The sequence below is a fragment of the Mercenaria mercenaria genome, chromosome 8 (genome assembly GCF_021730395.1).
Source record: "Mercenaria mercenaria strain notata chromosome 8, MADL_Memer_1, whole genome shotgun sequence".
NCBI classification, from domain to species: Eukaryota; Metazoa; Mollusca; class Bivalvia; order Venerida; family Veneridae; genus Mercenaria; species Mercenaria mercenaria.
Genome location: NC_069368.1, coordinates 46,524,032 through 46,543,690, shown reverse-complemented (window position 1 = coordinate 46,543,690; position 19,659 = coordinate 46,524,032). Strand labels below are relative to the sequence as shown.

The window sequence follows — 19,659 nt, the reverse complement described above, 5'->3', positions numbered from 1 at the left end:
TGGTGTCCCGAGGGTTGGGAAAACAGCTGTCATTCACAAGCTGGCATGTAGGGTCATTTTTTCTTGTTTACAACGTTGAAAATAGATCGCAATGATATTTCCAGACATTATGTTTATAGTTCATGACTTCATAATATTACCGGTACTATACTGACATCGCTCTGGAGTGACTTTATGTCACTTACTATCTATAAGGATCTAACATGCCTGTCTGTGTAAGACTGGGGTTTGCATTTAGTGAGAAACCGATCAAATATAGATCCCAATAGCAAATATATTTGGGTATGCATAGAGTACGAGGTCATTACGTGAGTAGTACTGTATTGACGTTACAAAAACTACATGCTATTTCCAGAGGGAAATCCCTGGCACGTGTTGGGACAAATGTTGACTTTCCACGCTAGGTAAGCAAGAAAAAAGTTTCCTTGTCTACCTTTTTTCTACCTAGCGGAAAAACACAAACGTTGCCTGCCTGGGGATGGGTTTGGGTTCTAGGGGAGCGAGGGGTTGATGACAGGGTTGGTGGAAAGGGATGACCATATCCCGGTATTATCTCGCCTTGTCTTTTCCATAGACAAAAGATGCTACACGCACGCATTGTGGCGTCTTAATTAAGACTTCATAAATAACATGCGCGACTTCATATTTTACAATATCTTTGAAAAATGTGCAATGTTTGGTAAGAAAAATGATGTAATCCAACCCTCGGTACAGCGCTCCGCTGCCCTTCGGGTCTATATTACACAGACAGGCACGTAAGATCCTTATGTTCTATGGGGAAAGGCATGGATATATATCCCTGGCACGTAATTTGAAAAGTGTATACTTTTTCGCTAGGGAGGCAAGAATAAAATAGCTTTGACATTGCATGAAGAAAAGATCAAAAGAGCCATATGAAAAGTTACATAGCAGTTTTATTTTTGATTCATATTTTTTGTTCTCTCTTTGTGTAGTATTGACTGTATTTCGACTATTCTAAATCTACTCGATTGAGATCATTAATGGAATAGTTAGAATCGAATTTTGCCCAATCATCCTCTTAGTAGCTAATATTATTCAGTGTTTACTATTCAAATTCTAAATATAGTTGATGTAATATCTTTAATTGTCCTTCTACTTTTTTTCACCAAAGCCAGTAAGCGATGTCATAAAAAGTAAACAATGCAGAATAAAGTTCTCACGTCAAAATAAAAGCAAGATTAATGGCCCTCAAATCTTTCAGCACAATGACGTTGCATGATAAATAATTTCTTTGGTGCATTTGTTGACCTCGGAAGAAAACGTTTCCATTTTATCGGGTTGATAAAAATGATAACGATAAAAAATGTTGAAATAATTATAATATGAAACCCACTTATATTAAACCCGCCTTTCAAATTACATTGTAATTCAAATTTTTGAGGTAACATACAATCATATTTAATTACATTTATCAGATTGTGCAAAATCATACGTTACCACCTGCTAGAATAAAACCTATTTGTTTATCTAAAAATTATCTATTTTAAATCTTTGACCCTTGCATATTTGTTGCTTTTCTCATTATTACATTTGTCAGATTTTGTAAATCATACATGACCACCTGTCAGTAGAAAACACGTTTTATATTTTGAAAATTACCCGTTTTAAACGTTTAAGGTAGGACGGCGGTGAATAAATTTGCTACATGTTCTATATACAATTAGCAATCTTCTGAGAGCTGTCACACATAGGGAGACTGATTTTAGAAAAGAATTACTAACATTATGTTCATAAATGACCTATAACCTACAAAAAGCACCAAGAAGAGTAGGGGTCATATATCTTCAGTAGGGGTCATATATCTTCCAAGAGCGATTTTTAGTTGACAGGTTGACACTATGGAACATAGTCCAAACTGACAGCTAATACTTGGGTACGTAATTACATTCATTTTAATGCAAAAAAGAATCTTGAACATTCTCGGAAAATGTCAAGTATAGGTCCAGAATTAACTAAAAAAACCCAGAAACTGGCTCCGAGTAACATAAGACGTGAAAATGCCACATTAACTGGGAAAATGTTGCGGATTTTTTTCAGATATAATCTGAACAGCCCGGAAGTGCTGCTTGATTACCTATTTAGTATGATAAATATACCTATGATCCTATCTGTGGTCTCCCACTATTTAGTTTAGCTTTTATAATTACTTTTAGTTAAAGCTGTTTCGCACTCTGTAAGTCATTTCAGTTATTCAATTTACTGCCCTTGGTCCTCATTCAGTCTTACTCTTTGCTTAACCAGTTGAAATGGTCTAAACTCGGTTTTAAACTTTATTCAGTCCGTTTTGTGGTCCAATTTTCCATTCACACTCAATATACGAATGTTCTTTTTACTTTTATGTATAGCTTAACTACAGTATTGTATTTTCTGCAGTCCATTGCTTTCGATTTAATATGACTTTTTCAACCTAATACAGCTGTAACACCATTTTTCCTCACTCCTGGGTATATATCTGAGTCACTATATTTTTTTTAATCAAAAGTGCTCCATTTCTAAAAGTCCATTTTGGTATAAAGAGCAAATCTTCATTATTCTATGTACTAGTTAACTCTAAGCATCCGTTTTCCTGTATCAACATAATCAGAAACCAGCAAGCTTCTTTTTCAGTGAAAAATATCCTTTTAAGTTAATCCCGTTGTTTACTATTAAATTGTTTTTTCATTCCATAGAAAGTCCTGACTTCTTCATTCAACAGAGTCCAAACTCCACTGTAATATGATTATTTAAAATGTATTGTTTTCTTAAGTTCACGTGTTTCCATATTTATTTGTAGCAAATTTTAAGGTTATTATTTACCTCTGCATTGATGTTCGGCTGAAATCAAAAGCAATATGTTTCAGTCCGTGTTTACCCCTGAACCCACTTCTACAGCCAAACTCCTCAACAAAACATGAAGGACACCCAGATGAACACAACTGGCGTTATGAAGTTAATTACTAGAAAGGCTCAAAGCATATCTGATCAGTTTTATGTCAAGATTGCCAGGAACAAACAGTCTGTGAAAAATACTTACAATCTCGCTCAATGTTTATAAAGTCATGGAACACACGTGCTCCAGAATGTAGAAAAGTGATCAACCCCATCATGTCCAATATCCGTATCAGTGATGATTTTCTAAACGATTGGTGTCTTGCATACAGAGAATCAGTGACACACTACAGACCAATCATTTCGTGAATATTGTATACCCTCAGCTGAATATCCTTGGAGCATATGTTCAACAGTATCATGAAACAATTAGAGACGCAAAATACCTTGGTGTCGACATGTATATCAGGCATTACCTTAGCTGAAATACACATATATCAAAAATCACAAATAAAATCCAAAGCGAACACTGGTGGGCTTCCCCAAACGCAACATCCAAACATCACATGAACATGTCAAATACACTAATCAGACGAGAATGTCTCATATGTATGGCATACATACAAGTCAACATACACAAGCCGTTTATGGTTCAGCGGCGTAATGTGACTTTCGAGTAATTTCGTGTGGTGATGCCTAAAGCCCAAAATTGTGTGTACTTTTGGTGCACCTGCCTTAATTTTAACTGTACTGATAGTAAACAGGAAAAGATTCAAACATGCTCAAGTTGTTACAAAGAAGCCGAGTGCGTTACAAGTCTTCCCTGCCAGTACATATCCTCTCTGCAGACAAGCCCTTTTGCAGTGCCTCCCAGTTGGCGCCACACGGTAACTGAGCAGCTGTGTGGCCTTATGCAGGCTGAACTGCAGGGGACTCGGAGGAGGTCTGCTCCCAGACATGTGGCATGCCAGGCCCACTGGTGTGTGGACACGCCCTAATGCCTATGAACAGACCCCTAGCTATGGGACATATAGCCCCTGTGTTCGTAGGGTATGAACTCGGAACTAAGGGTGAGGTAACCCCGACAGAAACCTAGTTATACCCGAAAGGGGCGTCAAGCAGTATACATACAAACATACATACATACATACATACATACATACCTAGAGAGTTGAAGACAGAGGTGTTTGGTCACTGGCACTCTCTTAACGAACCAAAGCACTATGCAATATCGCTATGACTACACAGCCATCCGGTATACAATAATGTGGTAGTTTAACTGCGTATGAAGAAGAAGAAGAAGAAGTTACAACACATGTTGCTGACACTTTGCAGGTGCGACGGAATGGAGGTGTTTGACCACCAATTATCTGTAATTTAGTGGTACGTTGCCTGAACCGAAGGAGAACGAAAGTATGATGCGGTTGAATTTCAAGCGGATTTCTTGGTCAAGAATGGTTTATAGGATCCAAAATTCATTTTTCAATGTTCCCCGAAAGAGTATAATGGTATGGTTATTCATCCAATAGCGTTAATCTTACGGTAGCCGAATATCTTCAGTTTTAATATGAAATGTAGTAGTTGTCGGATATACCACTGACGGATATAGTTTTATTAGTTTAACGCGTGGTCTTGTCGTGATTACAATACAGTACTCGTTTAGAATTATTCTTTTGGTGTTCACTTTTCAAATGCAGGTTAGTTTTGCCACAGTTAGTCCAAAATTAGTGTATAGATCTCATACATGTCAAGTTCCGTGGACAATTTTCCAGGAGATTTCAGTTGAAAATCCAGGATATTTGATGAAAATCCAGGAGATATTTTCGACAAGCATTTTTTTAGGAAATTTTTGGTCGATTCTATAAAACTGTATAACGGATAAGATCTGATCAATGTTTTTAGGTGCTTAAGTTGCATTTTAAAACATTTTAATCTTAATCCTGTTGAATACGATTGATTCTGCCTTTGCGACGAGTGTAAATTGTCCATGCAGTCTGATCATGATCTGCACTGTTTGCCATATATCAGTATCTTTTTTGTAAGCACCCTTAGCTTTTAACAGTTACCGGTACTGTCCAAAATGAAAGATTGGAAAAGTTCATTTTAGAAATTCTGCAATGTAAACAAAAAATTATATATAGATTTATAGTAACTTTAATCAGTTATTACAGTATGGTTTGAGCAGAAGAATTGGAATTTGGATGAAATTTTATACTGGCGAGTTTCTTTAATGTGAATAATCTGCAGGTTTTTTTAACATTCTTAGATTTTTTGCAAATGAACAGAAGCTAACATTGATGGGAAAAAAATCTATTTCACCCTTTTTGAATCTATACTGAAAAATACTTTTTACTCATCAAAATGAAATAATTTGAAAATCATAGCTGTTGAAAGAATGTTATAACCTATCTCTAGTTGTTTTCTCCATCAGTGGTAATGATTTTCATCAATCCAATAAAGGTCGGCTCTTTAATCTACTCAAATGTATCCTCAAAATATCTCTTTTCACACTTAAAATCTTCAATAAACAAGTTCCTGTCTTATCATCATATTATGTCAGTATCAGCACTCGCCAGTTAACACAATCTAAAAATAGCACAGTACACACCTGTTTGCAGAATGTCATCAGTGCTTGACCTTGTTAAACTCTTATCAATATACCAGTAGATTGATAAATTACGTCAGGCACAGTGTGTAATTAGGGATTAAGTTTGATATAGGAAACATTAGCTTGGAATTTTGGATTTCCGGGAGAAAAAATTGATTTCCGTATGGCCGGGAAATGGACAAAAAATCCGTGAGACTCCCGGACGATCCGGGAAACTTGACATGTATGAGATCTACATGTTAATTTAGGGACAGCATGATAAGTTTTAGAAGGATGGCAACTATAAAATATCAAATCCTTGTATAAGAGATATAAAGATAATTATTACATACTCTTTTCTATTCCCCATTAAGTTACACTGGTACCGGAAAGGTCAATATTTTTCCTTACACTGACGCTTGAATTTCATATCGGGTGCGTGACGTAATTCAGTGTGTGTTGTTGCACTATTTTTTTTCTATTTAGTTCAGTATTGTTAGTCTTATTCAGGCTATTGGACAAATTTATAATATTTACATTATATCTATATGACTGTGTAGATGCGTATGTAATAAAAAGGTTATTATCTTTGCATTGAAATTGGGAAATATGCACTCGTTCTTCAGCGGAAGAATATTGCTCTCCTAAAGTTGCGCAATATTTCCACTGAAGAACTTGTGCATATTTCCTATACAAAACTAATAACCTATAAATAGATCCTCAAGTTGAAAGGCATATTGAATGAATCACGCCAACATCTCATGGGAATTAAATGAGATCTCGTTTTAACAGTGTAAGAAAGCAGAATTAAGGATAAAAATTTGTGTTGTGAAAAACTTTCTATCAGATCGTTTGTTTATAATGTTAATGGTGTTTTTTTACTGTTGTTAGTATTTTCTACACAGGGAAGGAATGAATTTTGATTGGAAGTCTGGGAAATCAACAGTGGTCGTTTGAAAATTGAACGCGATCGATGCCGTCCATATCGCCAGTATAATACTTTAATAAGCGTCTGTTGATTTGATCAAGTCAGCAAAAGTTGCAGTAAGATAACGCCGGTTAACACGGTGATACGAGACTATGTGAGGTTATCTCCTGTTGCGATTCTGCGTATTTTTATACTTCTTTGATATAAGCCATCCCAATATTAAGTGGAACAAGCTAGGCTATGCAACTATCACAGCTGTGTACAAGTCAGAATCAACACAAAGTTGTACATTATAATGTTTTTCGCTGTTTTGTATAAGTATGTCCCATAGTATATTTTTTGCTGTTTAATCAAAAACAAGGTATTTATCACATTATACAAGTTACATTAATATAATCAAAATTGAATAATACAATTCAGTTTAAACATGGTATTTTGCTTAAAAGCCTTGTGTGAATACATGAAGGGAAGTGCAAAATTAATTGTTGTGTTGTTATTTCATTAAAAAGATGAATGATCATTTCTTCTCTAGCTGAACTCAGCCCAGGGTGCTCAGTTGGAAACAGCAGTTCCTCTTCTTGTATCATCAAGTAGCAGTGCCTTGACATGTAGAAGATACTACTGCTCAGAAAATCAGTAAGTTTTTAAACTTTTATTAGATTATAATTTTATCATCTATATTGAAATATCAAAGTCAAGGATTAAGTAAAAAAAACTGACAAAAAATATTGTGATGTGCTGTTCGGATTTGCTGTCAGTTGCCTTGTTAAATCAAAAGAAAAAGCTTCAATACATATTTAGTTCATTTGAAATTTCAATTTCAAACCTTAGGACACGTACAGTACATTCGATTAAATTTTTGTCTGTCTGTTGGGTAAATTAGTCATCACACATTCTTGGTAATGTATAACTGATTTCTTATCTAAAGACTAAAGAAAAATGTTTAAGTGTTCATGAAAAACACATTTTCTTGGTGTTGTCAATGTGTATTTGGTTGGATGGAGAGAATGGGGTGGGTTGGGTGGTGATACATTTTTAAACTGACAATTTTATTTTGTTATGCAGAAGGAGAAAATGATTTATTTGCAGACATTGGTATAAAAATGCTAAACTTAAAAGTACTAAAGGTTGTAATAAAGCCACTTGGCCTCAGACTGATATTAGCAACACTGAAAAACCTGTAAGTCATGAACAACCCTGATGTAAAAATCCTGATGTAAAAGTTAACACAATTTTGACAGAAGCCTACATGAAATAAATTTTCTTACCTGTAAATGGTCACTGCTGCAGAAAGAAAAATAATATGCAGATGATACAATGCATCAAATGGCAGTTTCAGACTATGCGAAGCATATAGTACTTTACACTTCTTTTTTCACAGTTTCAGACTAAGTGAAGAGCAATTTACTCTTCCTTCCTTTTTTAGCTCACCTGAGGTATTGTGATCTCTCGATGTCTGGCGTCTGATTGTCGTCTGTCTGTCGTCCGTCAACATTTGGCTTGTATATGCGATAGAGGCTGTATTTTTCAACTGATCTCCATGAAATTTTGTCAGAATGATAACCTTGATGAAATCTAGGCCAAGTTCGAAAATGGGTCATCTGGGATCAAAAACTAGGTCACCTGGTCAAAGAAATACCTTTTGCATGCAAAAGGGGCTGCATTTTACACTGGATATTCATAAAATTTAGTCAGAATGGCTGCCTTGATGAAATCTAGGTCATGTGTGGCCAAAAAAATCTAGGTCATTAGATCAAATCAAAGAAAATACTTGTTTGAGACCACATTTAAGTCAAACGTGTTTACAGCATTATGTTGTGTTTTTCAGGTGAGTGACCTAGGGCCATCTTCGCCCTCTTTTATCACAATTCCAGACTTAGTGAAGAGCAATTTAGTCGTCTTTCTATCACAATTCCAGACTAAGTGAAGAGCAATTTACTCTTATTTTAATTTCAGACCAAGTGAAGAGCAATTTTACTCTCATTTTATTACAATTTCAGACTAAGTGAAGAGCAATTTACTCTTATTTTAATTTCAGACCAAGTGAAGAGCAATTTTACTCTCATTTTATTACAATTCCAGACTAAGTGAAGAGCAATTTACTCTCATTTTAATTTCAGACAAAGTGAAGAGCAATTTAATCTCATTTTGTTACAATTTCAGACTAAGTGAAGAGCAATTTACTCTCATTTTGTTACAATTTCAGACTTAGTGAAGCAGCATATGAAGAATTAGCTGATGAAACTCTTGACTCGCTGACCGAAATGTTTGAAGATCTACCAGAGAAGCTTGATCTTGATCCAGATTATGATGTAACTTTTAATGTAAGTAAGTTAGAAGTAAGTGTTTATATGCTAATTGTCTTCTGCTTAACTAACTGTAGCTTATGTAAGGAATTTGCCCCAAAAGAAGTCTCCTCCTCGTTACTAAAAGGATCCCCTTCACTGATTTTAATATTAGCCCACCTGAGCACAAAATTCTCAAGATGAGCTATTGTGGTTACCTTGAGTCAATCATGCATTGTCAACAATTGACAATTACTCCATATATTTAATTTACTTATTACACCCTTGTTCTGAGCAGAGCTCTTAACTGATGACAGGGGCCTCTGTGGCCAAGTCTTAATTTGGTAAAATAAAATCAAAAGTGCTTATACATCTAAATTACAGTAATTCAAAAAGTATTTTAACTAAAATCACAAACCTAACAATGATTAATTAGCATTTGACCTTTGGTCACATATAGTATTATCAACATTGACCCAGTAAAAGGATAGTTTTCACCTTGATTTTGTAAAAAATAAGGAATTTTTATCATTTAACCTATTGATGGATATGAGTTCACTGAATTTGTGTATTAAACAGTAAATAAGAAACTGCAGTGTGTGGTTCTGTTCTTTGAGAATGTAATATACTGTGAAATCATTAATATGGGGGGACTAATTTCTTGTGGATTTCATGGTTGAGTCAATCCATGAAACTTAATACCAATTAACAAGTAAAATTCCAATTAATTTTATGTTCAAACTTTTAAATCCACGAATTCAAATCTCCACAAAATTGCTGTTTTGACCTAAATCACGAAATTTCATGCCCACGAAATTAAATGGTTTTACAGTATGTGAAACTGAAATCTTAATACAGCTGTTCAGTCTGACTTACATAGTTTGTTTGATAACAGATGACAGACAGTCACTTGATTTGCTTAGCTTACATTACTTATCAGTTGATATATGTTCTTTTTTTACAGAGTGGCGTTTTAACAGTGAAAATCAACAATACCTGGGGGACATATGTTATAAACAAACAAACCCCAAATAAACAGATATGGCTGTCATCACCTTTAAGGTCAGTATAATTTGAAATTGAAAACCCTTTTTTTTGTTTTGAAACCTTGACCAAGTTTTAAGCTCTCTATGGCCAAAGGCTCAGGGTCAGCTTTTTCTCTAAGTAGGTACTCTGCATCCAGTGTCTATCATAATTATGTCTCCAATCACATGGTGGTGTGTGGGAGACAAATTGATTTACTCCTGTATGTGTGTTTGTCCGTCTGTCACAAAGCTTGTCCGCACACTAAATCAAACATTTCTCATCAGATCTTCACCAAATTTGAACAAAATTTGTTTGCCAATAAGTCCTTGGCCAAGTTCAATAATTAGCCAAATCGGCCCAGGCACATTGGAATTATGGCCCTTGAACATAATAACCGATACACAGATGTAGACCATTACTGCACCGATACACAGATGTAGACCGGTTACTCCACCGATACACGGATGTAAGCCGGTTCTTCCAACATATGGATACCAATAGGCCTCTCACTCCAACACATAAACAGTATATAAAGACAGACTTGAATCAAGGATCACATTGACTCAAAACTTTTTACAGAGACACTATTACAACAGTTTTAGTACAAAAGTACCACAATGTTTTTGAAGTAGCCTGCTTTTAGGAGCCGTATAGATAAGAGTGAGAAACTTTTATGAAATTATAGCATACAACTAACATGGCGGATGGCAGAATGACCCTTGTATGCCGAATATCTCATGTTTAATGCACCTAATCCTTAACAGGGTTTTTCAAAAATTGCTGCTTTGTTTTGCAAAATCCAGATAATAAACTATTCTGTATTCATCATTGGATATCTTTAAAGAGAAATCTAGGAAAAAACTTGTTACAGAAAAGGTAGATCAAATGGTAACTTATCATTTGTCAAATATATTTATGAGGCAAACAGATTTTTTTATGCCCCCAAAGGGAGGCATATAGTTTTAGAACCGTCAGTCTGTCGGTCTGTCCGCAATTTTCGTGTCCGGTCCATATCTTTGTCATCGATGGATTGATTTTCAAATAACTTGGCATGAATGTGAACCACAGTAAGACGACGTGCAGTGCGCAAGACCCAGGTCCGTAGCTCAAAGGTCAAGGTCACACTTAGACGTTAAAGGATAGTGCATTGATAGGCGTGTCCGGTCCATATCTTTGTCATCGATGGATGGATTTTCAAATAACTTGGCATGAATGTGTACCACAGTAAGACGACGTGCAGTGCGCAAGACCCAGGTCCGTAGCTCAAAGGTCAAGGTCACACTTAGACGTTAAAGGATAGTGCATTGATGGGCGTGTCCGGTCCATATCTTTGTCATCGATGGATGGATTTTCAAATAACTTGGCATAAATGTGTACCACAGTAAGAGGACGTGCAGTGCGCAAGACCCAGGTCCATAGCTCAAAGGTCAAGTCACACTTAGACGTTAAAGGATAGTGCATTGATGGGCGTGTCGGTCCATATCTTGTCATCGATGGATGCATTTCAAATAACTTGGCATGAATGTGTACCACAGTAGACGACGTGTCACACGCAAGACCCGGGTCTGTTGCTCAAAGGTCAGGTCACACTTAGACGTTAAAGATCATTTTTCATGATAGTGCATTGATGGGCATGTCCGGTCCATATCTTTGTCATCGATGGATGGATTTTCAAATAACTTGCATGAATGTGTACCACAGTAAGACGACGTGCAGTGCGCAAGACCAGGTCCGTAGCTCAAGGTCAAGGTCACACTTAGACGTTAAAGGATAGTGCATTGATGGGCGTGCCGGTCCATATCTTTGTCATCGATGGTGGATTTTCAAATAACTTGGCTAAGTACCACAGTAAGAGGACGTGCAGTGCGCAAGACCCAGGTCATAGCTCAAAGGTCAAGGTCACACTTAGACGTTAAAGGATAGTGCATATGGGCGTGTCAGGTCCATATCTTGTCATCGATGATGCATTTTCAATAACTTGGCATGAATGTGTACCACAGTAAGACGACGTGTCACACGCAGACCAGGTCTGTTGCTCAAAGGTCAAGGTCACACTAGACGTTAAAGATCATTTTCATGGATAGTGCATTGATGGGCATGTCCGTCCATATCTTTGTCATTCATGCATGGATTTTAAAATAACTATGCATGATGTGTGACACAGTAAGACGATGTGTCGCGCGCAAGACCCAGCTCCGTAGGTCAAAGGTCCTAAACTCTAACATCAGCCATAACTATTCATTCAAAGTGCCATCGGGGGCATGTGTCATCCTACGGAGACAGCTCTTGTTTGTTTCACTGCACGTTTAAATAAGCCAGTTCATTTTTAGGTCATGACTTTCAGAGGGTTGGGGCAGTGGGTTTTGAATTATATGTGGTACAAGGAGAATTTTAGCATAAAATCACAGGGGTCTCCATCGTTTAATGGTTAAGATCGTTACATAATCACAACAAAACTGATCAGTTTTAGTGAATGTGAATAGCTGCAGGAATTCAGCTTTTAGGGCATGGGAAGATGTCTAATTTTGCTGCAGTTTTGTGATAGAGAATTGTTTGTCTGTAAGAATTTTGTGTTAATGGTCCACATTAGCTGGAACAGCTAGAACATGTGAATCAGGGATCACATTGTCTCAAAACTTCTTACAGCCACTATGAAAACAGCTTCAGTGAATGCGATGTATGGTTGTAGCTGCAGTAATTCAACTCTAAGGGAGTGGGGAGATGTCTAATTTTGCTGCAGTTTCGTGATAGAGAGTTGTTTGTAAGAATTTGGTGTTAATGGTCCGCATTAGCTGGAACAGCTAGAACATGTGAATCATGGATCACGTTGTCTCAAAACTTTTTACAGCCACTATTAAAACAGCTTCAGTGAATGCGATGTATGGTTATAGCTGCAGTAATTCAACTTTGAAGGTGGTCAGTCACATTTAAACAACATTTTATGACATTTTTAGCCCACCATCATCAGATGGTGGGCTATTAAAATCACTCTGCGTCCGTGGTCCGTCCGTCCGTTAACAATTTCTCGTTATCGCATCTCCTCAGAAACTACTGGGGGGATTTTGACCAAACTTTGTCAGAATGATGTATTGGTACCCTAGTTGTGTCCCCCTGAAAATCAGGCTGGTTCAACAATTTATGAGTCAGTTATGGTCCTTTGTTTATTTTTATAATTTATATAGATTTATATAGGGAAAAACTTTGAAAACCTTCTTGTCCAAAACCACAGAGCCTAGGGCTTTGATATTTGGTATGAAGCATCATCTAGTGGTCCTCTACCAAGATGGTTCAAATTATTTCTCTGGGGTCAAATGTGGCCCCGCCCTGGGAGTCACATGGTTTATATAGACTTATATAGGGAAAAACTTTGAATAACCTCTTGTCCAAAACCACAGGGCCTAGGGCTTTGATATTTTGTATGTGACATCATCTAGTGGTCTTCAACTAAGATTGTTCAAATTATACCCCTAGGGTCAAATATGGCCCCGCCCTGGGGGTCATATGGTTTACATAGACTTATATAGGGAAAAACTTTGAAAATCTTCTTGTCCAAACCACAAAGCCTAGGGCTTTGATACTTGCAATGTAGCATCATCTAGTGGTTCTCTACCAAGTTTGTTCAAATTATCCTCCTAGGGTTAAATATGGCCCCGCCCCGGGGGTCACATGGTTCATATAGGGAAAAGCTTTTAAAATGTTCTTGTCAGTAACTACAACATTCAAACTTGGACCACATGTATATTTTTGAGTGGCAAGATGAACCTTGACATGATTTGACCTTGATTTTGACTTAGTGACCTACTTTCACATTTCTGTAGCTACAGCCTTCAAATTTGGACCACATGCGTAATTTTGTGCACTGGAAAAAACTTTGACCTTTATTTTGACCTAGTGACCTACTTTCACATTTTTGAAGGTACAGGCATCAAATTTGGACCATATGCATAGTTTCGTGTTTTAAAATGAAATTTGACATTGATTTTGACCTAGTGACCTACTTTCACATTTCTCAAGCTACAGCCTTCAGATTTGGACTACATGCATAGTTTTGTGTACCGAAAAAAACTTTGACCTTGACATTGACCTAGTGACCTACTTTCACATTTTTGAAGGTACAGGCTTCAAATTTGGACCACTTGCATAGTTTTGTATTCTGAAATAGAATTTGACCTTGATTTTGACCTAGTGACCTACTTTTACATTTCTCAAGCTACAGCCTATAAATTTGGACCACTTGCATAGTTTTGTGTACTGAAATGACCTTTGACCTTTACATTGACCTAGTGACCTACTTTCACATTTTTAAGGTACAGGCTTCAAATTTGGACCACATGCATAGTTTTGTATTCCGAAATAAAATTTGACCTTGATTTTGACTTAGTGACCTACTTTTACATTTCTCAAGCTACAGCCTTCAAATTTGGACCACATACATAGTTTTGTGTACTGAAACAAACTTTGACCTTTACATTGACCTAGTGACCTACTTTCACATTTTTGAAGGTACAGTCTTCAAATTTTGACCACATGCATAGTTTTGTATTCCGAAGTAAAATTTGACCTGGATTTTGACCTAGTGACCTACTTCTACATTTCTCAAACTACAGCCTTCAAATTTGGACCATATGCATAGTTTTGTATACCGAAACAAACTTTGACCTTGACATTGACCTAGTGACCTACTTTCACATTTTTGAAGGTACAGGCTTCAAATTTGGACCACATGCATAGATTTGTGTTGTGTACGGAAATGAAATTTGACCTTGAGCTAGTCAATAAGTCTTGAAATTTGGAACACTCAAAAATGGCACATTGGTGGGCGCCAAGATCACTCTGTGATCTCTTGTTTACTTTTTGTATATTCTGGTAGAGAATTATTTAAGGAACAAAAAGACCGATTACATAGAGTTAGATTCCTATTTGAAATGAATATTTTATTATTTTTATAAAATTTTGTAATTACTCCCCTTTAATATGAAAGTATGTAAAAAGCTGGGTATTTCTGTTTTATTCGATACAATGTCTAGTTTTACATTTGCATTTGAGAGATATATCCACTATTGAACAATCTGAACCAAAATGCAAGTTCAAAAGCTGTGTGTAGCTTCTGAATTCATTTATTTCCAATCTATCTTGGTTGCGCAACCAAGATAGGCAAAGGGAGGTAATAATAATTTTTCAAACTTGCGTTTCTAATGAATTCCATCTAAATACATAATTTTTAATGCAAATATTTAACAAATATATTACAATATGTCTAATATTTAAACATTTCCTTAGGCAAAGTATGTTTATCAAATTTATACTTATGATAAAATAACTCTATCTTGGTTGGGCAACCAGGATAGGAAAATGAAATTTTAAAAATACCTCCAGTGAAAATCCAATTTGTATTAAGTGAACATAAATGAGTGTAAATGATCAGATGCTAAAGTTTCAAACAAATCCGTTACATGGACAAAATCTGATTATCCACCTTTAAGGGAGTGGGGAGATGTCTAATTTTGCTGCAGTTTCATGATAGTGAGTTGTTTGTCTATAAGAACTTTGTGTTAATGGTCCACAAATACCTGGAAGAGAACATGTGAATCAAGGATCACATTGACTCAAAACTTTTTACAGACACTTATTGCAAGAGCTTCAGTACAAAAGTACCACAATTCTTTTGAAATAGCCTTCTTTTAGGAGCCATAAGATCAAGCTTGATTCACTTTCATGAAGTCTTAGCAAATGGGCGAATGGCAGAATGACCCCTGTATTAACAATATTTATTGTGTGATGCATCGATTATTAACCTTTACACTTCTAAATTTCTAAAATGGACTTGTGTGTCATTCAATTTGGGCAGTACCATTTATTTTTCAAAGAGGTGTTAACTAAAAATTTTCTGACTGAATAAGGATAAGGGCAGACCAAGACGAGCCTGCACATCTATTGGTTTGTACTGGTCCCAGAGACAGAATCTCTTGCCACAAGCAGTTTTGCAAGATACCAGATACTAAACTGTACTTCACTGGTTATCTCAAAAGAGAAATCTTGGGGGAAAAAATCTTGTTACTAAAAAAGGTGGCTCAGATGGTAATTTATCAGATTTCACAAGACTTTTTTCATTTTGAGATCTCAGCTTTCAGAGGATCGGGTTTGTGGGATTTGAATTAAATGTGGTACAATAAGAATTTTACCATAAAATTAAATTCATCCTCCATTTCATCTTTAGATGATGAAATCCACATTCCTTGTTAACAACATACCTATAGCTATTTTGACTAAAACCACAACATTTAATGATTTCACAAGTTATGATGTTGTGAAAATGTATATAAGAATTCTAATAATTTGTCCTTTATTTTCATGTTGCAGTGGTCCTAAACGATACGACTACGTGGATGGGTTATGGATCTATAAGCATGATGGCAGTGTACTACATGAACTTCTCAATACAGAAGTTTCTCAAGCTGTTGGACATAGTGTGGACTTTACTATTTGTTCTTATGGGAAAAGATAGCAGAACTTTTATGTGTTTATTTTGTTAGATTATTAAATTAAATTAAAATTTCTTGAACATTTTGTTAGTTGTTGAAAAAAAGTGTTTGGTCACAAAATGTGTTAGTATTGTGAATTGGTTTGTTTGATTGAAATATGCAACATATTTCAGTGTGTATGGTGAGCTTTTGTGACCGGTCAGTGCCTGTCGTGCGTCGTGTGTCCGTCAACATTTTCTAAAAGAATCTTCTTCTTGAAAACCACTGGGCAGAATTGCACCAAACTTCACAGGAATGATCCTTGGGTGGTCCCCTTTCAAAATTGTTCAAAGAATTTCATTCCATGCAGAACTCTGGTTGCCATGGCAACCAAAAGGAAAAACTTTAAAAATCTTCTTGTCCAAAACTGCAAGGCGTAGAGCCTTGATATTTGGCATGTGACATCATCTAATGGTCCTCTATGAAGATTGTTCAAATTATGCCCCTGGGGTGAAAAGAGGCCCCGTCCCGGGGTCCCAAGTTTTACATAGACTTATATAGGAGAAAACTTTAAAAATCTTCTTGTCTGAAACTGAAAGGCCTAGGCCTAGGCTTTTGATATTTGGTATGTAGCATTGCCTAGTGGATCTCTAACAGAATTGTTGAAATTGTGCCCCTGGGGTAAAAAGAGGCCCCACCCTGGGGTCACTTGTTATACGAGTTGTATAGGAAAAAATACTTCAAAAATTATCAGATCATATTTCCTTGACTGTTTAATTATATTTACCTGATGTACCCAAGTGATTATGGGTCACCGTACAGTGACCTTGACCTAGTTTCTTGTTTTTTAAGATACAGCGTTGAAATTTGGATGACATGTACAGTTTTGCATACCGATCTTAAAACTGACTTTCAGTGACCATGAATTTGACCTACTGACCTACTTTCTAATATTTTAGCATCAGTTTTCCATTTGAAACATGTGGCTCATATTACTCAGGTGAGGGATTCAGGGTCATCATGACCCTCTTGTAATGTTTGACTGAATATTCCACATAGATTGTAATGTTTTGCCACCTAGATTTCAACAGTTGACTGAAGATGCTGCGTAGATTTAAATGTTTGAATATGCAGCATACATTTTAACATTTGACTGAATATGGCGCATACTTATTAATATTTGAGTACGAGACATACATTTTAACTTTCGACTGAATAGGAGGCATATATTTTAATATTTGACTGAATATGCCACTTATGTTACTTATTTACAGTAAAAGTGCAGTTCTGATCCCCACATACGTAAAGCATTATCTTGCATGTTCATATATTAACAAATATCTGAGAGGTTGACAACAGCTGATGTAAATAGTTTCAAGAAAGAGGAAGTTTTTAATTCATTTTAGCACTGAACTCGGGGGGGGGGGGGGGGGGGGGGGGGTTGAGCTATTGCAATCGCCTTCTGTTTATTGTTGAGGCTTGCTCATCTCTCTGTTTAAAAATTTACTGTTGCCACACGAGAGATCTCCTAGAGCTGTAATAAATTTAAACAGTATGTATCTGGTCTCGAGATGGCTAGACAAATTTTGTAATGGGAATGACTGCACTTCTGGAGACAAGGAATAGTCAAGTGGTTCAATTTTAGGTAAAATCATTTAGTAAATACAGAGATAGACTGAAAGTGCATCAAAACTTTCAACAGAAATTCTTTTAAAAAAAGTTATGAATTAATGAAAAATGTTGCAAGAGTTATAGACCATGTGTCATATATGATTTTTGGGAACAACTATCTAATATATTTAGTAATAACAGCTATAAAATGAAAGTGTGTAAAAATTGAAACCAGAAAGGATCTAGGTTTTGTATATGAGGGAATTTCTTTTTAGTAGAGGCAGATGATCAGTTGTCCTGTGTCAACATTTTGACTTGAACATCTGCGTCTCTGAAAATGCTGTTAAGAATTACACCAAACTAGTTATCCTTGTTGTTTTTGGTCAGTATAGCATTCAGGCATCATGACCTCTCAGTAAGTCTGAATGATTCAGCTTGACCCCTTTTCAGGGCCATGTGATCTAAAACTAGAATAGAATGTGTCTGTAGGATACAGAGAGTGCCCCCACTGGTACATTTGACACAAATAAGGGGCAATAATTTAGGTGTTTGCAGTCTTAAGGGGGTATAGCCTCAACAAACATTTTATATAAAGGATTCATTATTCTAGGCCATAGGCCATAAGTATTTGCAGTCAATGGAATAAACAAGAAAACTATTTCCAATCTGTTTATTCAAATTTAAGGTGCTTACTAATACTTTCACATTATCAGTTTTTGTGCATGCAAGTTTCTTCATCTGAATATTACATACACAGTAAATTCAGCTACAGTATGAAGATTCTGTTTCTGAATTACATGGTCTCAACTTGCACAATCCATTCTTTACAGCTTGCATATTCACAGTTTCTCTGGTTTCTGTAAAGCCATGAAAAATTCTGCCATAAGGCCATGAACATTTCTCCTGTAAGGCCGGACATGAAAATTTCTCCTCATTTCTGTCTGATTTTTAAACAATGCAGAATATAGATATTTTTGCTGGTAGTCACATCTGCACAAAAAATTGATGGGGGGAACAGCTCTCAACTCTCTTCCCTAAAGGAGAGAGGACAGCTTTGTAAGAGCATTGACATTTTGCAAGTGCACTTTATGACATTTAATTCAATGAATAAAATATTGTAATGTTCTCACAATTAGCACATTCATAAGTGAATGATACTTTGGCCTTCCCTTTGGTACAAACAAGCAGTCTTTAGATTTCATGTCCTTTCAATGGTGTAAATCAACTTATTACCACCTTCCTAGAATATTCACACAATTTCACAGATTTCTGTCCATTTTAATATAATGGCCTGTCTTTATTTTCTTGATGGTCAGTCAGACATACATTTATTTCTCGTAAGAATTTCCTATTATTTTTAAGTGTTATTTCTTAACACTGAAATTAAATCATAACAATTTTACTGTTAAAAACAGTTGAAAAACCATTATATACATGAAATAATCACCAGAAGACTGAAAGATTCCACTTAAAACGTGAAACAAATCACCATAACACAGAAAGATTCCACTCAAACTATAGCATGATGGTCGAAATATCTGTACGCCTCAAAATTTCCGATTTTTTTATTGTTCGAGTCATAATTTAGACAGCGGAAACACAAGTCACAGAAGAAGCATGGATTTTCTGGCGTAAACTGGCTGTTATATGTTATCCACCTGCAAGCAGAATAAACAAACAATTAGTCTTTTATAGTATATCTTTACTGAAAGAAAGGTAAAATATAAAGCAGGGGGGAAAAAAAGATCCAACAACAATGCCAGGGGAAATAATAATATCTGTCATGTGTTTACGAATCTGATAGAAATATCCGTCCCTAGGGCACCTGCGCATTGGGCAGTAATGAGGCTTGCCGAATTACCGTCCATGCGCAGGTGGCCGAGGGACGGATATTTCCATCCGATTCGTAAACACATGACTGATATTTTTTCT

General features: G+C 36.1%; 2 protein-coding genes across 2 annotated transcripts in view; one reads left to right on the top strand and one right to left on the bottom strand.

Annotated features, from left to right (window-relative positions):
- The first annotated feature begins 4,182 nt into the window (after nucleotides 1–4,182).
- Nucleotides 4,183–16,222, top strand: LOC123566403 (frataxin, mitochondrial-like). The gene is made up of 5 exons (XM_045360446.2): nucleotides 4,183–4,337; nucleotides 6,877–6,980; nucleotides 8,551–8,668; nucleotides 9,594–9,691; nucleotides 16,016–16,222. Exons 1-5 carry the CDS (start codon nucleotides 4,245–4,247, stop codon nucleotides 16,158–16,160), a joined length of 558 nt encoding a protein of 185 aa, XP_045216381.2. The 5' UTR covers nucleotides 4,183–4,244; the 3' UTR covers nucleotides 16,161–16,222.
- A 2,160-nt stretch (nucleotides 16,223–18,382) lies between these two features.
- LOC123566402 (snRNA-activating protein complex subunit 3-like) overlaps nucleotides 18,383–19,659 on the bottom strand; it is a 28,256-nt gene continuing 26,979 nt past the window's right edge. Inside the window, exon 9 of the mRNA XM_045360445.2 lies at nucleotides 18,383–19,385. Coding sequence (XP_045216380.2) covers nucleotides 19,238–19,385 — 148 coding nt within the window. The 3' untranslated portion in view covers nucleotides 18,383–19,237. The remainder of the gene's footprint in view (nucleotides 19,386–19,659) is intronic.

What these genes read in the sequence shown, in the direction of transcription:
- LOC123566403 (XM_045360446.2), top strand. Translation starts at nt 4,245, where the DNA reads ATGATGCGGTTGAATTTCAAGCGGATTTCTTGGTCAAGAATGGTTTAT. An exon ending in TTCCCCGAAAGAGTATAATG is followed by an intron (nt 4,338 to 6,876) that starts GTATGGTTATTC and finishes TTTCTTCTCTAG; the next exon opens with CTGAACTCAGCCCAGGGTGC. An exon ending in ATTATGATGTAACTTTTAAT is followed by an intron (nt 8,669 to 9,593) that starts GTAAGTAAGTTA and finishes CTTTTTTTACAG; the next exon opens with AGTGGCGTTTTAACAGTGAA.